Source organism: Camelus ferus, chromosome 1 (assembly GCF_009834535.1).
Source record: "Camelus ferus isolate YT-003-E chromosome 1, BCGSAC_Cfer_1.0, whole genome shotgun sequence".
Classification (NCBI taxonomy): Eukaryota; Metazoa; Chordata; class Mammalia; order Artiodactyla; family Camelidae; genus Camelus; species Camelus ferus.
In genome coordinates this window covers 56645273-56659279 of record NC_045696.1, presented here as the reverse complement: position 1 = coordinate 56659279, position 14007 = coordinate 56645273, and the positions used below count along the sequence as shown (strand labels likewise).

Here is a 14007-nt window from a genome sequence, read left to right as displayed (position 1 = left end):
TCCACCGCTGAGCTACACCCTCCCTCGCTCTTTTTTCTTTAACCACATGGTTGTAACTGTTCGGCTGCATTTACCACTGGGACTGGAGTCAAACAACAGCTTAGGTCTTAAGGGGTACCAGTAATAAGCACTCAAATCATTCAAATAATAACTGTTGAGTAAACAGTTGTCAGAGTGTGTCTTACTGACTGCTGTATTCTCACTATATAGCAAAATACCTGGCTCACAGCAGACATATTCATTGAATGATTGACTGAATGATGAACATGAATCTGTTTCTTCATTAAACTGTGAACTCTTACAAAGCAAGGATTATGCAATGTTCAGCAAGTGTTTGTTGAATCAAAGTAATATTAAGAAAGATAAACTATTTAATGATTAACAGATTTATTTAAACAACAGTATATATAATCATCATTGCCAGACTTAATATGAGATGTTAAATGTTCGATCCAATTTTCCTTCCTGGATAAGCTTCTTTTTCTTATCCTGTAGAGACAAAGAAAGAAAGTATATTAAAAACAATGCATTCTGGTACGACTCTGAAAAACAGAATGAAATACTCTAAACCTAATTCCAATCCCCCACTGCTAAAGCACACAGAGTACGAGTGAGGAAGTAGTAATCTGAAGAAATAAAGGGACAATAAGAAAACACTCCTATTGAAAACTATCTTATCTATATTTTAGTAAGTAGAATTATATTACCCCACTAAATAGCATACACTGAAAGCAGAATGCAAATACCTTCTGGATAAGTGTGGCCTACCTTTCTGTTAAGTGATAATTTATCAGATAATCAAAATATGTACAGGAGAGTGGGTTGGCCAGTTTAAGGCACAGCTGCATGGGTGGGCTCCAGTGCAGATGGTAACATGAGGCCTCGAGGAGGAGCTGGGGCTGGGGGTGTAGTGTCAAAGATAAGCTTGGCTTTTTGTGCAGTCACATACCCAGGCCTCTGGTGGCAGTGATTCCCACCACAGGCTGCTTTTGCTTTTCTGCTGTTACAGTATTAATACGTTTTAACATTAATTCACAAAGCGTGACCAACATAATCACGCAAACAGAGAACATACTAAGTGATATATGTATTCTGCTAATACTTAGCCCAATAAACATGTTTTTAAAACAATGAAATAAAAAAACAAAATATAAAAATTTGCAAAGATAACATCTAAAGGTTAATCAGAATAGAAAAGTTTAACTTCTGTACATCTGAGAAAAAAATTAACTTTTTAAGTTATTTCTGTATTCTCTTGCTTAATATACATAGTACAATTTCCTTACATCATGTAAAACACACTAAGAAAACTCTTTCATGAGCTAAGTTCAAGTCTTAGATATTTAAACTGATTAATTTATTACTTCAAATTCTAAAGCAGCCATTAAATTAAATTTGAAAGACCCAGAGACCATCATGGTTTTTAAGAAAGTTTATTTCTATACAAGTTGAAAAGATAAAACCATAAAATGAAACATATCATTTGAAACTTTCTGTTTTAACTCTGCTAGAAAGGAATCAAGATAAAAGAAGAGGAAGTGAGGAAAAGTCTAGAGCAAGATGGGAGTAGCAGCAGTAGAATCATCGGGAGAGAGAGCTGCAGCCAGCACAGGGGAAACGCATCACACAGGTACCGAATATCAGGTCCTAATACTTACTCTGTCAGTTTTGAAAACATAAAACCAGAAGAAGAGGGGCCCAATTCCAAATAGAGCTCCTAACAGTGAGGTCTTGGGAGTGGGTCTGAAATTGGGATAGATATTTGATGATCTTGCGTAGGTCCAGCGAATCAAGGCAGGATCTTCCTAAAATGAAAACAAGATACAGGAGATTAAGTTCTACACTGAGAAACAGTCTCATTAGCACTTTGTGGAGAAGCACAGGAGATGGCCTTTGTCCTCTTCCACAGTTAAGGGTATACCCTGAATATTCCTAAATACCTTCAGGGAAGATCCCTCATTTCTAGTATTTGTTGAATAATTCTCTGATGATCCTGTTCAGAATTTAAAAGACTCATATCCTCCTTCAGCTTTCTATTTATTTAAGATAAGAATCCCAATCATTTTAAGCTGTCAGAGAAGGCACTTTTTTTAAAATCATTTTTTCCTATTCTTTTCTGGATTGTTTTTGGCTTCACTGTCTTTCTTGAAATACGACCAACAGAACCACACAGTATTTCCAATGGAGACAAACAGATTTCGTATGCTCTATCATACTGTGTACTTTATTTCCAGAACCCTTTCTAATGCTACCCTACACTGATCTTTTCCAGGCTACAAATAAACTGCAGGAAGGGGAAGACTGTCGGCTAATTCTGAACTTTACTTTTTATGAGCTGACTTGGCTAGTATTTTAAGAGCAAAATTACTACATTTCACACTATTAAAATAGTTTTTTAAAAGGACAAGGTTGTTAAAGAAAAATAATCAGATTGTCTTGGTTAAGAAACAAAGTAATTATCAATTTTAATATATTTATACCAGAAATAATTATGTAAAAATAGCAAATCTACCCTAAACACAAAATTAAATCTAATTAGCTAAATCCCCTAATGATTTTAGAAAATTATTTGCTCCAATTAACTGACAGATAAAAATAAGCATATGAAATCAGCTTTAAAACTTCAATACTAAGCTGTAAAGAGAACATTCAAGGTCTTAACCAACAGCAAGAAGTCATAACTGACAGGACAAAAATAATTAAACTGGATCTTCCACAGTAACATTTTAAACCAGACTGTTTGCAGAGATAGTAAAGAAGGTGAAGACACAAGATACAGGTTCAAGGGGACGTTTGAACTCCACACCTGAAAGGATAAATTTTTCTATCTACTCTAGTATCCATCCCTTCCTGCTATTAACATATTTGAATGATTCTCCCATGCCAGAATTCTCAATCTACCAGTCACCTCTCTACACTTTAATACCTGCCAGGTCTGTCTTCTTGAAACAGACATTTCATTTCATAAAAATACTAAGATCCCCATGACCATAGGTCATTGAATGAGGTACTGTTGTTGAGAGAGGTTCCAAAGCGTGGCATGGGAGACAGTTCTCCTGTGACACCACTCCATGTCCAGAGGACTATGGGCAGCATCTGACATGGTGAACACTCCTTGAAATCATTTCTTCACTTCACTTCCAGGGCACACACCAACTTGGTTTTCCTACTAATTCTCAGGCCATTCCTTCTTAAGTCTTTTTTGCTCTCTTCCTCCTTATCTCCCAATCTCTTAATACTGGACCTCAGACCTTGTGGGTCTTTCCTATCTACATGCACTCCCTTGATGATCTCCTTTAGTCATATGGCTTTAAGTAGCCATCTAAAGGGTGATGACTCCCAAAGTTATGCCTCCAGCCCTAGATTTCCACCCTGAACTCCAGATGTACTTACTATCCCACTCCCTGCTCAATGTTGACATACTAACAAGCAAATGTGATGTATCCCAAATTGACTTCCCAATATGCCATTCTACCTCCATCCCTGATCCTTTCACATTCTTCCCTATCTCGGTAAAAGGCAATTTCATTCTTCACTTAGGTCAAAAACCTTGGACTCATTCTTGACTCCTCTCTTTCTCTTACACCACATATCCAATCTGCCAGCAAACCTGATTGGGTCTAATTTCAACCCATAACCAGAACTGACCACTTCTTACCAACTCCACTGCCATTACTTTTGTAGCCACTATCAACTAAGAGATTACTGTAAAGATTCCTAACTAGTCTTCTTGCTCCTGCTTTTGCCCCCTATAGTCTCTTTTAAACTAAGCAGCCAGAGATGTTGCTAAAATCTAAGTCTTGATTATGGAACTCCTGACTCAGAAAAGTCCTTACAGTGACCTACAAGGCCTGGCGTGATCTAGTCCCAGCTACCTTTCCCATCACATCTTTTCCTACTCTGTCCTCACTTTTCTCCACTTGAGTCACAATGGTCTCTTCAGTATTTGGGGGATTAACCAGGCACACTCCTGTCTAAGAATCCTTGTACCTGCTGTCCCCTCTGCCTAAAATGCTACTTTCTCAAAGAGCTGAATGGCTAGCTCCCTCACTTCACTTCTCTCAGATCTTTACTCCAATGTCACCTTCCAACCAAGGCCTTTCTTGAGCCTTTCTAAAACTGCAGATGCTCTCCCTCCTGACTACATACACACATTCCTAATCCCCTTCCTTGCTTTATTTTTCTTCTTATCACTTACCACTATCTAACATGCTAAATGATTCAATTTTTTTTAACTTATTACTTGTCTCCCACTGGAAAGAAAGCTTTCTGAGGACAGGAGCCTGCCTGTTTTGTTCTTCACTGTTACCACAGCCCCTAAAACAGGGCCTGGCATAAATAGACCCCAAGCAATTATTTATCACTGAACCAATCATTCATAAAGATTAGGTAAGGAATTTCCTTGTACTGCTCAATATATGATTATCTCAGGCACTCATTAACCTAACAAAAAAACTGAACAACCAATGAGGCAGCTGTAAAATGTGTTTTACATGGCAAAACTAAAACTGCTCTGGGTCACAGAAATGGAAAAGAGAAAACCTGGAGTTTAAACTTCAATTCTGACTCAGGGCCTCATTTTTTTTTAAACTACATCTTACCATCTGGCATATCAAACCCAATCATGTGAGTATGTACATAATGAATGTTTCATTCCACAACTTCTCCCAAGTAAACAAGGGTTCTGGCTGGAGACAATACAGCCAACTGGTTAAGAAATGCTTTGGGTTACACAGACTCGGTTCAAATTCTGCTCTATCACTTGCTAACGGAGTATCACTTTATGACATACTTGTCCCTCCTATGTTATCTTTCTCATCTGTAAAATGGGGACAGTAATAGAGCTTAACTCTTTAAATAGCTGTGGTATTTGAATATCATATATAAAGAGTTTCAGTAGTGCCCGGCACATTGTAAATTTCCTTCAGTCCTTACAATTTCCTAAAATTCCTACAGAATACCAAAACAACTGTTGGGGGGAAAAAAAATTTTTTAAATCATATTTAAACAGCTCTTGTACAGAAACTTATCTAAAAGCACACTTCTTAAATAATAATAGCTATCAGTTTACTGGACATGTATTATGTGCTAGGAGTGAAGAATGTACTACCATTTCCATATGTGAAAATCAGAACACTAAGGTTCAGAAGGGTTCAGGATATTGCACAAGGTCATACAGTTCGCCTGTTGTAGTGCCTTGGCCTCTGACTCCAAAGCCCCAAGCTGTAGGGTGTTTAAGTCTTCAAAAAATATAAACTGAAGTTTATATCTATAGTCATTTATATCTACAGACTATTATCACTATAGTCCCATTAGGGGAGACCAGTATTGCTATGAACTGTTAATTGAAAAGTGGAAAACAGCTTTAAAAGAAATACACCCCCCCCCATTTTCTGAACATTCATTACCAACCAAGCACTGTGTTGGCCGGTCACGTGCCATATCTCCTTTGATCCTCATAAGATAGGCAGTATTATAGTAGTCCCATTTTCATGGTAGGAAAGTCGAGGCTAAGCATCAGAGCTGAATGACTTTTTCAAGATCACTCAGGCGGGAAGTGATTAAGCCGAGACTCAAACTCAGCCAGTGTGAAACCAAAACCCGTCCTCTTGACCACCAAGCTGTCTGCCCAAGGTCAAAGGGCGAATGAATTGGTCTGCTCCTGGGCCTGGACAAGGACGCACGTCTAAAATACAATTCGGGAACGGTGGCCGCCCCGCAGTGCGGTCCCCCTTGGCGAGTCTGGGCCGCCAAGTCCGACGGGGCCGCCCAGACTCTGGCCCTAGGTTCCCACCCGGTCGGCCCCTCACTCACGATGACCCCTCGGCGGCTGGGGTCGTTGTACTGAAGTAGGTACTCTCGTTTAAGCCGGGATCTTATGGCCAACCGCTCGGCTTGTGCCTTCCGGGCTTCCGGAGATATGTCGTATTCAGCTGGGTCGAGGGTAGAGGGTTGGGTGGCTAGGCGGGACGGCTCGTACTTGGAGGACGACATCTTGGCAGCCCCGCGCACAACCGCGCCTGCGCGACTCCGAGGCCCGCCCGCTTCATTCTACCTGAGTCCTGAGGAAGTGCGCCTGCGCGTTAGCCAGAGGTTGAAGATGGAGTTTGGCAAGGAGTGCTGCTTTTTTCCTCAACCCTCCTCCCTGTCCTGGCCCTCTAGTGGCGATCTGCGCGTGCGCTAGGTACTTTCCTCGCCTTCCCCACCCCTTCCCCCCTTCCCCTGTCAGCCTCCGGAATCTGTCGCTTGTTGTTCCTTCCTAGCAGCCTTATCTCTGTCGACATATAGAGCTTATTCTGTGAAGTTGAGCTGGCAGAGATGGGAAATGAGACTGACTGTGGAATTCTGTTTCAGTGTGGGTCCAGTTCTGTGACCTGGGACATGACACTTAACTTCTTGGAGTTTCCTGTTCCATATCCTGGAGATAATGACTCCTGTCCACCTAGCAAAGTTGTTGTGAGAATTAAGTAAAGTAATAAATAGATGCCAACATACTTTGCAAAACACAATTTCTTATCCAAGAAAAAGAAAATGATCTTTTCTGTACGTTACTACTTTAGATACATACAACATAAGCAGAATAGTGTTTTTCAAAGGCATTTTTAATAGGAGAATGATGTTAAAAGTGTTGCCTGCCTGATTATACTAGGTCAGGGGGAAAAATGTATTGAATAAACCATGCGAAGAAACAATATCTGAGTTAAAAATACTAAAACCTCTTAACGTAAAATTATTAGCGCTCTTCAGGTGCTAAGAAAAAAAGCATCTTTAGAGATATGAAAGTAAGCATAGAGGCATTGTGTCTTGCTGTGAAAGATGATTAGGGGCGGTGGGGGAAGGAGGGCAACCGAAAAGGAAACGTTCTCCATCCTTACTGTCCTTCTTTACCCACTATCACCAAAGAAAAAGGGCGACCTCAGGTTGCACAGCAGGGTTTTTGGGTAGCAGTCAGATACTCCTTAGGGGAAAACATGTTAGCAATATTTCCATAACTCAGGCAAGGAAAGCTGGATCAAAAGAGAGCTTCAGCCTGGATGAAATGTCTGGGGACATGTAGGTAGTTGGGAAATGGTTGCTAGGCAGAGAAGGGACCTAGAAAGTGTTGGAACTTGAAGTGGTAAGGAGCAGCGCTGCTGTCAAATTTATTCAACATTTTAATACTGTTTTAAAATATTTATTAAGCACTCACTACGTGAAGCATACTGCACACTAGTCATTCTTAGTCAATCTTCTGGGCTCAGTGGGGGAAAAACAGAAGAAATGAAGGACATGGTGTTTGTCTCCCAGGAGCTGACAGTCAGGCAGTACAGAAAGAATAGAATATGATAATATTTGCAAAGCAGTTGAATGTCCAAATGAATATACAGTAAAGTGGACTCAGGAGAATGCAGGCTGAGGGAATGTAGAAAAAAGAAATTTGAGACAGATTACTCACACTCAATTTTAAAGGAGCGGGGGAAAGAGAAAGTTCTGATTTGTCTAAGGTGTGTAAAAATATTAAGAAAATAAAACGAAATGAAAAGAGGACAGGTTGTACATTCTAAAGACTACATTAATAGTTTCAGAAACCTCTTGTTTATAGATTAGACACTGATCTAGGAAAAGGACATGTAAAAAAATAAAAGAAAAAAGAAAGGAATACAAGTGAGTACAAGCCAACTGACAAAGGTAAAAAAAAAAAAAAGACTTTTAATGTTAAGAGAGAGGGAGAGAGACAAAGACAGAATAAACTTCATCATTTTGTTTTGGATGAGTTAAGGGAGTTATCTCCACATTTACTTTATTATCATAAAGATCCCTTCAAATGACTGTTAAAAATATGAAGTCCTAGGTTTTGTCCTACTCTTGGAGATTCAGAATTCATCTTGCAAGGGAACCCAAGAGTTTGTATTTTTTACATTTTCCTGAGGGGATTTGTACCATATTGCTTGTTTGAGAAACATAGAAATGACTACAAGAGGTCTTCCTTTTCCCAGAAAAGGCCCTCTTAGAGTGAATCTATTTAAGATGGAGACCTAGATTACACAGTGAAAGAAAAAGACTGGATTGGGACTTTATCTTGAAATAATACAGCCAAAAATTTATGAAAATGAATTTATCTTATATTTAACACATTTTAGGTTACAATTAATACTGTGTGCTAATTCTTATAAATCAAGTGTTAATTTGTGAGGACATTATTTTCATGTAGCTCATTATCCTTAACTGCATTTGATTTTTTGCAGCAGGGTCATATTTGCAAAAGTGTTGGAGGGCATTGTCCAGTTTTCCCAAGGCTCTCTCCCAAATCTATGAAACCAAATTATTTTCTTTCGATGCACTGATGTCATCCTCATTCTTATTGGTTTTCTCTTTTTCATTTGTTACCTTGTCCAACTCTAAGATCCTCCTGTATTAGTGACTTTGCATGTGGATCTAGCAGTTCACCAACATCACTTTAATCAATTTCATGAAATTCCACATCTTTTGCAAGATTTGCAATAGATTTCTATTACATTGGAGGACTGGATATTTCCAAATGGCTGGCTATCAGTGCCATTTTTGTAATGGTTGTTGGTTTGTTCAGGTTTTCTTTTGGAATCAATTTCAGTAATTTACATTTGCTAAATATCTTGCTTTGAACCTATTGCCATAGTTTCTCATCTTATGATCTTTTCAGTCTCCACTGTCTTTATGATTCTCTTTTGCTTCTATTACTGTTTATTTATTGCATCTTTTTTTCTTCATCAATACTGCTAGAGTTCTGTCTACCTTGTCTTTTCACAGAACCTATATTTTATTTTTTAATCATCTCTAATTAATAATTTTTCCTCTTATACTTACTTATTCTATTTTTCTTGAGATTACTCCAGTGTTCTTTTTCCAGCTTCTTAAGCAGAATGCTTATCCCATTTATTTTTGTTTATATATGTATTATAATTTTTATGCATGTAATTCTGTACATTTCATTTGAGCTACATCTCCACAAGTTTTTATTAGTATTTTTATTGTCATGTAACTCTGAGTAGCTTATAATTTCCATTATGTTTTTTCCCATAACCCATTAGTTATTTAGGAATGTAAAAGGTTTTTTTGGTCTATCTTTTTATTGTTAATTTCTAATTTAATAGCTGTATTGTTTGAGAACTTTGTATAATATTAGTCCTTTTAAATTTGCCGAGACTCTCTTTAGGACTTCATAGTGATCAGTTTTTTGTTCAGTTCGTTTTGTTTTGTTTTTAAAAAAACATTTTATTGAAATGTAACCTAATGTAAACATATAGAAAAATGCATAAATTATACATATGCTGTTCAGTGACTTATTACAAAGTGAGTACACCCTTGTAAGAATACATAGTTATTTTTATTGAAGTGTAGTTGCTGTACAATATTATGTAAGTTACAGGTGTACGATATAGTGACTCAGTTTTTAAAGGTTGTATTCCATTTATAGTTATCATAAAATATTGGTTATATTCTCCATGTATACATAGTTATTTTATAATAGTTCCATGTGAGCTTAAAAAGAATGTATATTCTATATTCACTGAATGCAAGGTTAAATCAAGCTTGTTAATTGTGTGGTTTGGATCTTTCATATCTTTATTCATCGTTGTCTACTTGATCTATTTTTAATATAGAGGTGTATTATAATCTTCCAATGCCATTGTGGTTTGTTAATTTCTCCTTGAGGGAAATTAGAATACACAGGGTGAACTGAAGGTGAGATGGAAACATTTTAATGTGCATGGATCTGTGAATTGTTTTTACCATAAAGACAAAGCAACTCATACATAATGGTTCGCTCACTCCATCCATTTATTGTGCTGTATACAAATCAACCAGGGGAAAAAAAAAGATTTCTGCTTAAAATATACAATACACTTAGAAACACATCTGTCATGTAGACATATCCAAAAGCTTATGAATATTACATTTTGTATTCCCCTTCTTCAGAGACAGTCTTTTCATCCTAGTCATATATCTGTTCTTATTACTAAAATCACTTACATAAGCACATATTTGTACTTGAAAGGATCAATAAGTTCCCAACAAAGTGTAAGGTGACATTTTCTTGCAGGCTGTCAATTTAACATAAAAGAGGGTTAATCCTCTTAGCTGAGACTATGTCATGCTTTCTTCTTTGGGATAAAGTTCTGCCCTGTCATCATCTTTGCTTGGGAAAAGCAATAGCCTCCTAGTTGGTTTTCGTATATACGTGCACATCTGCCATACTTCGGTTTTTTTTCCATACGGCAGCCAGAGTGACCTTTTAAAATATATGTTATCCTGTCTCCCCTAATTAAATTCTTAAATGACTTCAAGACCCGCTGAGGTCTGCTCCCTAACTCTCCAGCTACACTTCGCTCTATGCTCCCCATCACTGAATGTGCTCTAGCCATACTGTAGTTCTTCCCTTCCACAGAGCCTTTGCACTTACTTTTCACCCTGTCTTAAACATTACACTCCATAGTCCTATTCATCCTTCAGAACTCACTCAATTCTATAGTCCCTTAACTAACCAACAAGGTCCAATTCTCCTGTGAGCTATAGTACTATAGACCTCTCCTTCATAACACTAACTACAATCCTAATTTTACATTTTGTATTATTTAGTTCATCCCTGTCTCTCCCCTCCCCACCCTTCACATTAGAATGTAGGCTCTTTGAAGACCAGGACTGTTTCAGGCTTGGCTCACCCTGCATCCTAACACTAGCACAGTGCCTGGCACATCATAGCAGTGGTGAATGAATAAATGACCAGCTGCCTTTCTTCATGTCAAAGAGAATGTATTAGCCAAACATGCCTGCGCCCTTCTTACTGCCTCTGCTTTCATCCCATCTTACTTCCAGGCCATACTCCACATTCATCACCTCTTCCCCTTCTGCTCCCAACCCCAGATTAAAAATTCAAATCCAAAACCATTGTCCAGAAATGTAGATTTTTACTGCAGATTTTGTGTGATTACAGAGGAGGGGGTTCCTCACAAACAAAATGCCCTAACAGTGCCCTTTAAACATCTCTGCTTTTCCCCCTAGTTCTTACTTCTGCAGTTCAGAGCTGTCTCATCCCTCTTCGTTTGCCCCCTGCCAAGTTGGCTCTGGGAGCCCCTTGAGCCAAGCTGCCTCGCCCTTCACCTGCCTCCAACTCTATAGTCAGCAAAACAAAACACAGCCACCGGCCAAGCCACGACTCCTCGAGTTCTTAGTTTACAGGGCCTCTTGCATTTTTAAGAAATTTGGAACAGAAAGTGTTGCGCATTTTTTCCATTGCTTGATGATATTCTTCCCTCCATCATTAACGCCCTGTGCCCTCCCTGCTGTCTGTGGCCAACTGAAATCTTATGTCCATCAAGGTCCACTTTAAATGTCCAATTTTCTGGAAACTTTTCCATAAAACCTCCAAGTAAAGATGATTTTTCTCTCCCCTAAGTATGTGTGCTACTTCTTTTATTCTACTTGATGCTACAGGCAATGTTATAGTTGTTTTTCTCTCCCTCTCCTTTAAGAGCAAGTTCCGTTTCTTACTCAACATCCCCTGAAGAGCCTGCCTCAGGACCCAGTGCACAGGCTGCTCCAGTCCTGATTGGATTATAATGAAATCATTCATATTTCTTTTCTTAGGCTTTAGTAAAAGTGTCTTCAAGAAAGTGACTGAATTTCATGTTTCCAAATGACAGATAGCCTATTTCAGTTCCGGAGTCAGCTAGCAGAAACCACTCCCCTCTGGGAAGGAGCTCTGTAGATATTATGGGTGGGTGCAGAACAGCTTTTAATAGTCTCAGAGAGAAGTTCTCTATTCAAGTAAAAGATACAGTTGACATTTTTGCCTGGGTTGATTCTAGCTTTCTAAAATGCAGCACCAATATGGTCTCAACATGAAACCATAAATATGTTTATTCCTATAAGCATCTTCATTACCCTGGATTAAATAAGAATAAAAAGTAAAATGAAGGGGAGGTATATAGCTCAGTGGTAGAGTGCATACTTAGCATGCATGAGGTCCTGTGTTCAATTCCCCAGTACCTCCATTGAATAAATAAATAAACCTAATTACCTCTGCCCCCCCCAATTTTTTTTTTTAAGTAAAATGAAGTTCTCCAGTTTATTTCTTAACATTTTTCCATTCCAAAATTAATACATTTCATTAGAGGAAAAATTTTAAATGGAATGAAAAATCAAAATACTTTTTAAAATCTGTATTTCTACAACCTAAGGACAATCACAGGATTTTTTGTCATGTTTTTCCAAACTTTTTTCCTTGTAGAAGATTTTTCAAAACATTGTAATCATGCTATAGATATACTGTATTCTGCTTTTTTACTTAAGATTTTAAGTAAGCATTTTTCTATACTCTTTATTATGTATAATGATATCCATAATATTATGGGTACATAAAATTCCAACAAGAGGAAATAATTATAATTTACTTAATTGTCTCCTGTATTTGAACTTAAAGTTGCTTAAAAAATGAAGAAGAAATATAAATAAGTACTTAAATAAATACCAATTCTCTAAACATTTTGCATTTACTCATAGAGTTATCTGCTTTTTAAAGTTCAGTTTATCTTTGCTTCTCATGTGCTATTGGCTCTTCCAGATGCTGTGCCCATGCCCACCTCCAGTTTTTCTGGCGTCCCCTGGCAATGCCATAGGCTCTTGCTTCCTTGACTCCCAACCTGGTCTATAAACACTTATTGCCTTACCATCCCTGCCCAAAAGGGCATGCTCTTAATTTCTTTTGGTTTAGGCTTGTCTTGAGCAGAAGCAGCCAGTCCCCAGAAAATCAATTCAGTGGGAACCAGTTTATGAGTGACTACTCTGAATGGCAAGCTGACCTAGGCCACCCATTGTGAGCAAGTCTGAAGTCTGTGGAACATAGCAAACTTTGGAGCTAGACACATGGAGCTTCAAACCTAGGCTCCTGTTCCAATGCCTTTGCAGTTTATCACCCTGTGATCTTTAGACAAAAGACCTAGCCTCTCTAGCCTCAGTTTCCTCATCTATGAAATGGATCCCTAGACAGAGTTTTGGAGATAAAATAAGATCATGCATTCAAAGCACCTGATGTAAGACCATTGTGGTGAGGCATGATGGAAAGTTGTTAGATGCCATCTTCCTCTCTGGAGAATGGTAGGAAGGATCAAACAGTTGGCAAAATGTATGCTGTCCTACATCTGAATCCTAGTTTCTTCTCTCTTTTAAAATCCAGCTCCTATAAACCTGTCTCTTTAAAAGATCAGCCTCCCTTTTCTTCTAAATATTCTAGAGATAAAAAATCCAGTCAAAATTTTAAAATGCACTTTTGTGGTGGTTTTTCCACACGCGGTAAAGACAGTTGGGTATGATGTCCTCCCAGGAGCATTTTTAAAATATCAGGGTAACTTCTATTTTTTTTTTATTATGGAAATCTTCAAATATACACAAAAGGAGAGGAAATGGTATAATGAACCAACACCATGTACTCATCCCTCAGCTTTTACAATTTTAAATATTTGCCTGTGTCATTTTATCTATCCCCCTACGTATTTCACTTTTGTTTTTGCTGTACTATTTTAAAGCAAACTCTGACGGTGTTTTATTTTACCCATAAATACTTCAGCATATATTTCTAACCTTTAAGAAGGTCTTTTTCCTACATAACCACAATGCTATTATCACACGTAACAAAATTATCAATAATCTCAGGAGCATTTTAAAAATAGGATTCTGGAAAAAGCAAGTCAAAGGAATGAGTAATACAGAATTTCAAGCACCAGGGTAAGCAGTTTGAAAAGATGCTTTTGGCAAAGTGGGTACTTTCACTCTTCTAAATGACATCACAGTGCCAGATGCCACTTTCTCCTACATATCCAAAATTGGATTTACTTTCTTACCCCAAAATGCATTCTCTAGTTCAGTTCAAGGCATCAGACTCCATCCAGGAGCTCAAGTTTGAGACCCAGAGTCCTTGTGGAGCTTTCCCCACTCCCCTCTCTCTGGCACTGCATTTTACCAGTTTTGAAGTCCTAAATCTCAGGGTGAATA

General features: G+C 38.1%; 1 protein-coding gene across 1 annotated transcript; it reads right to left on the bottom strand.

Annotated features, from left to right (window-relative positions):
- Positions 1 to 365: 365 nt before the first annotated feature.
- Positions 366 to 6052, bottom strand: NDUFB4 (NADH:ubiquinone oxidoreductase subunit B4). Its single transcript, XM_006190488.3, has 3 exons — positions 5815 to 6052; positions 1659 to 1805; positions 366 to 489 (listed from the first exon to the last, which is right to left on the bottom strand). The coding sequence occupies exons 1-3, from the start codon at positions 5992 to 5994 to the stop codon at positions 427 to 429; spliced, it is 390 nt and encodes a 129-aa protein (XP_006190550.1). The 5' UTR covers positions 5995 to 6052; the 3' UTR covers positions 366 to 426.
- Between the last annotated feature and the right edge of the window lie 7955 nt (positions 6053 to 14007).

Bases quoted from the DNA above. Each gene is read 5' to 3' on its own strand.
- NDUFB4 (XM_006190488.3), bottom strand. From the start codon at position 5,994: ATGTCGTCCTCCAAGTACGAGCCGTCCCGCCTAGCCACCCAACCCTCT. The intron at 1,806-5,814 runs GTGAGTGAGGGG...TTTTCATTTTAG, and splicing joins CCAGCCGCCGAGGGGTCATC to GAAGATCCTGCCTTGATTCG. The intron at 490-1,658 runs GTAAGTATTAGG...TTGTCTCTACAG, and splicing joins ATGTTTTCAAAACTGACAGA to GATAAGAAAAAGAAGCTTAT.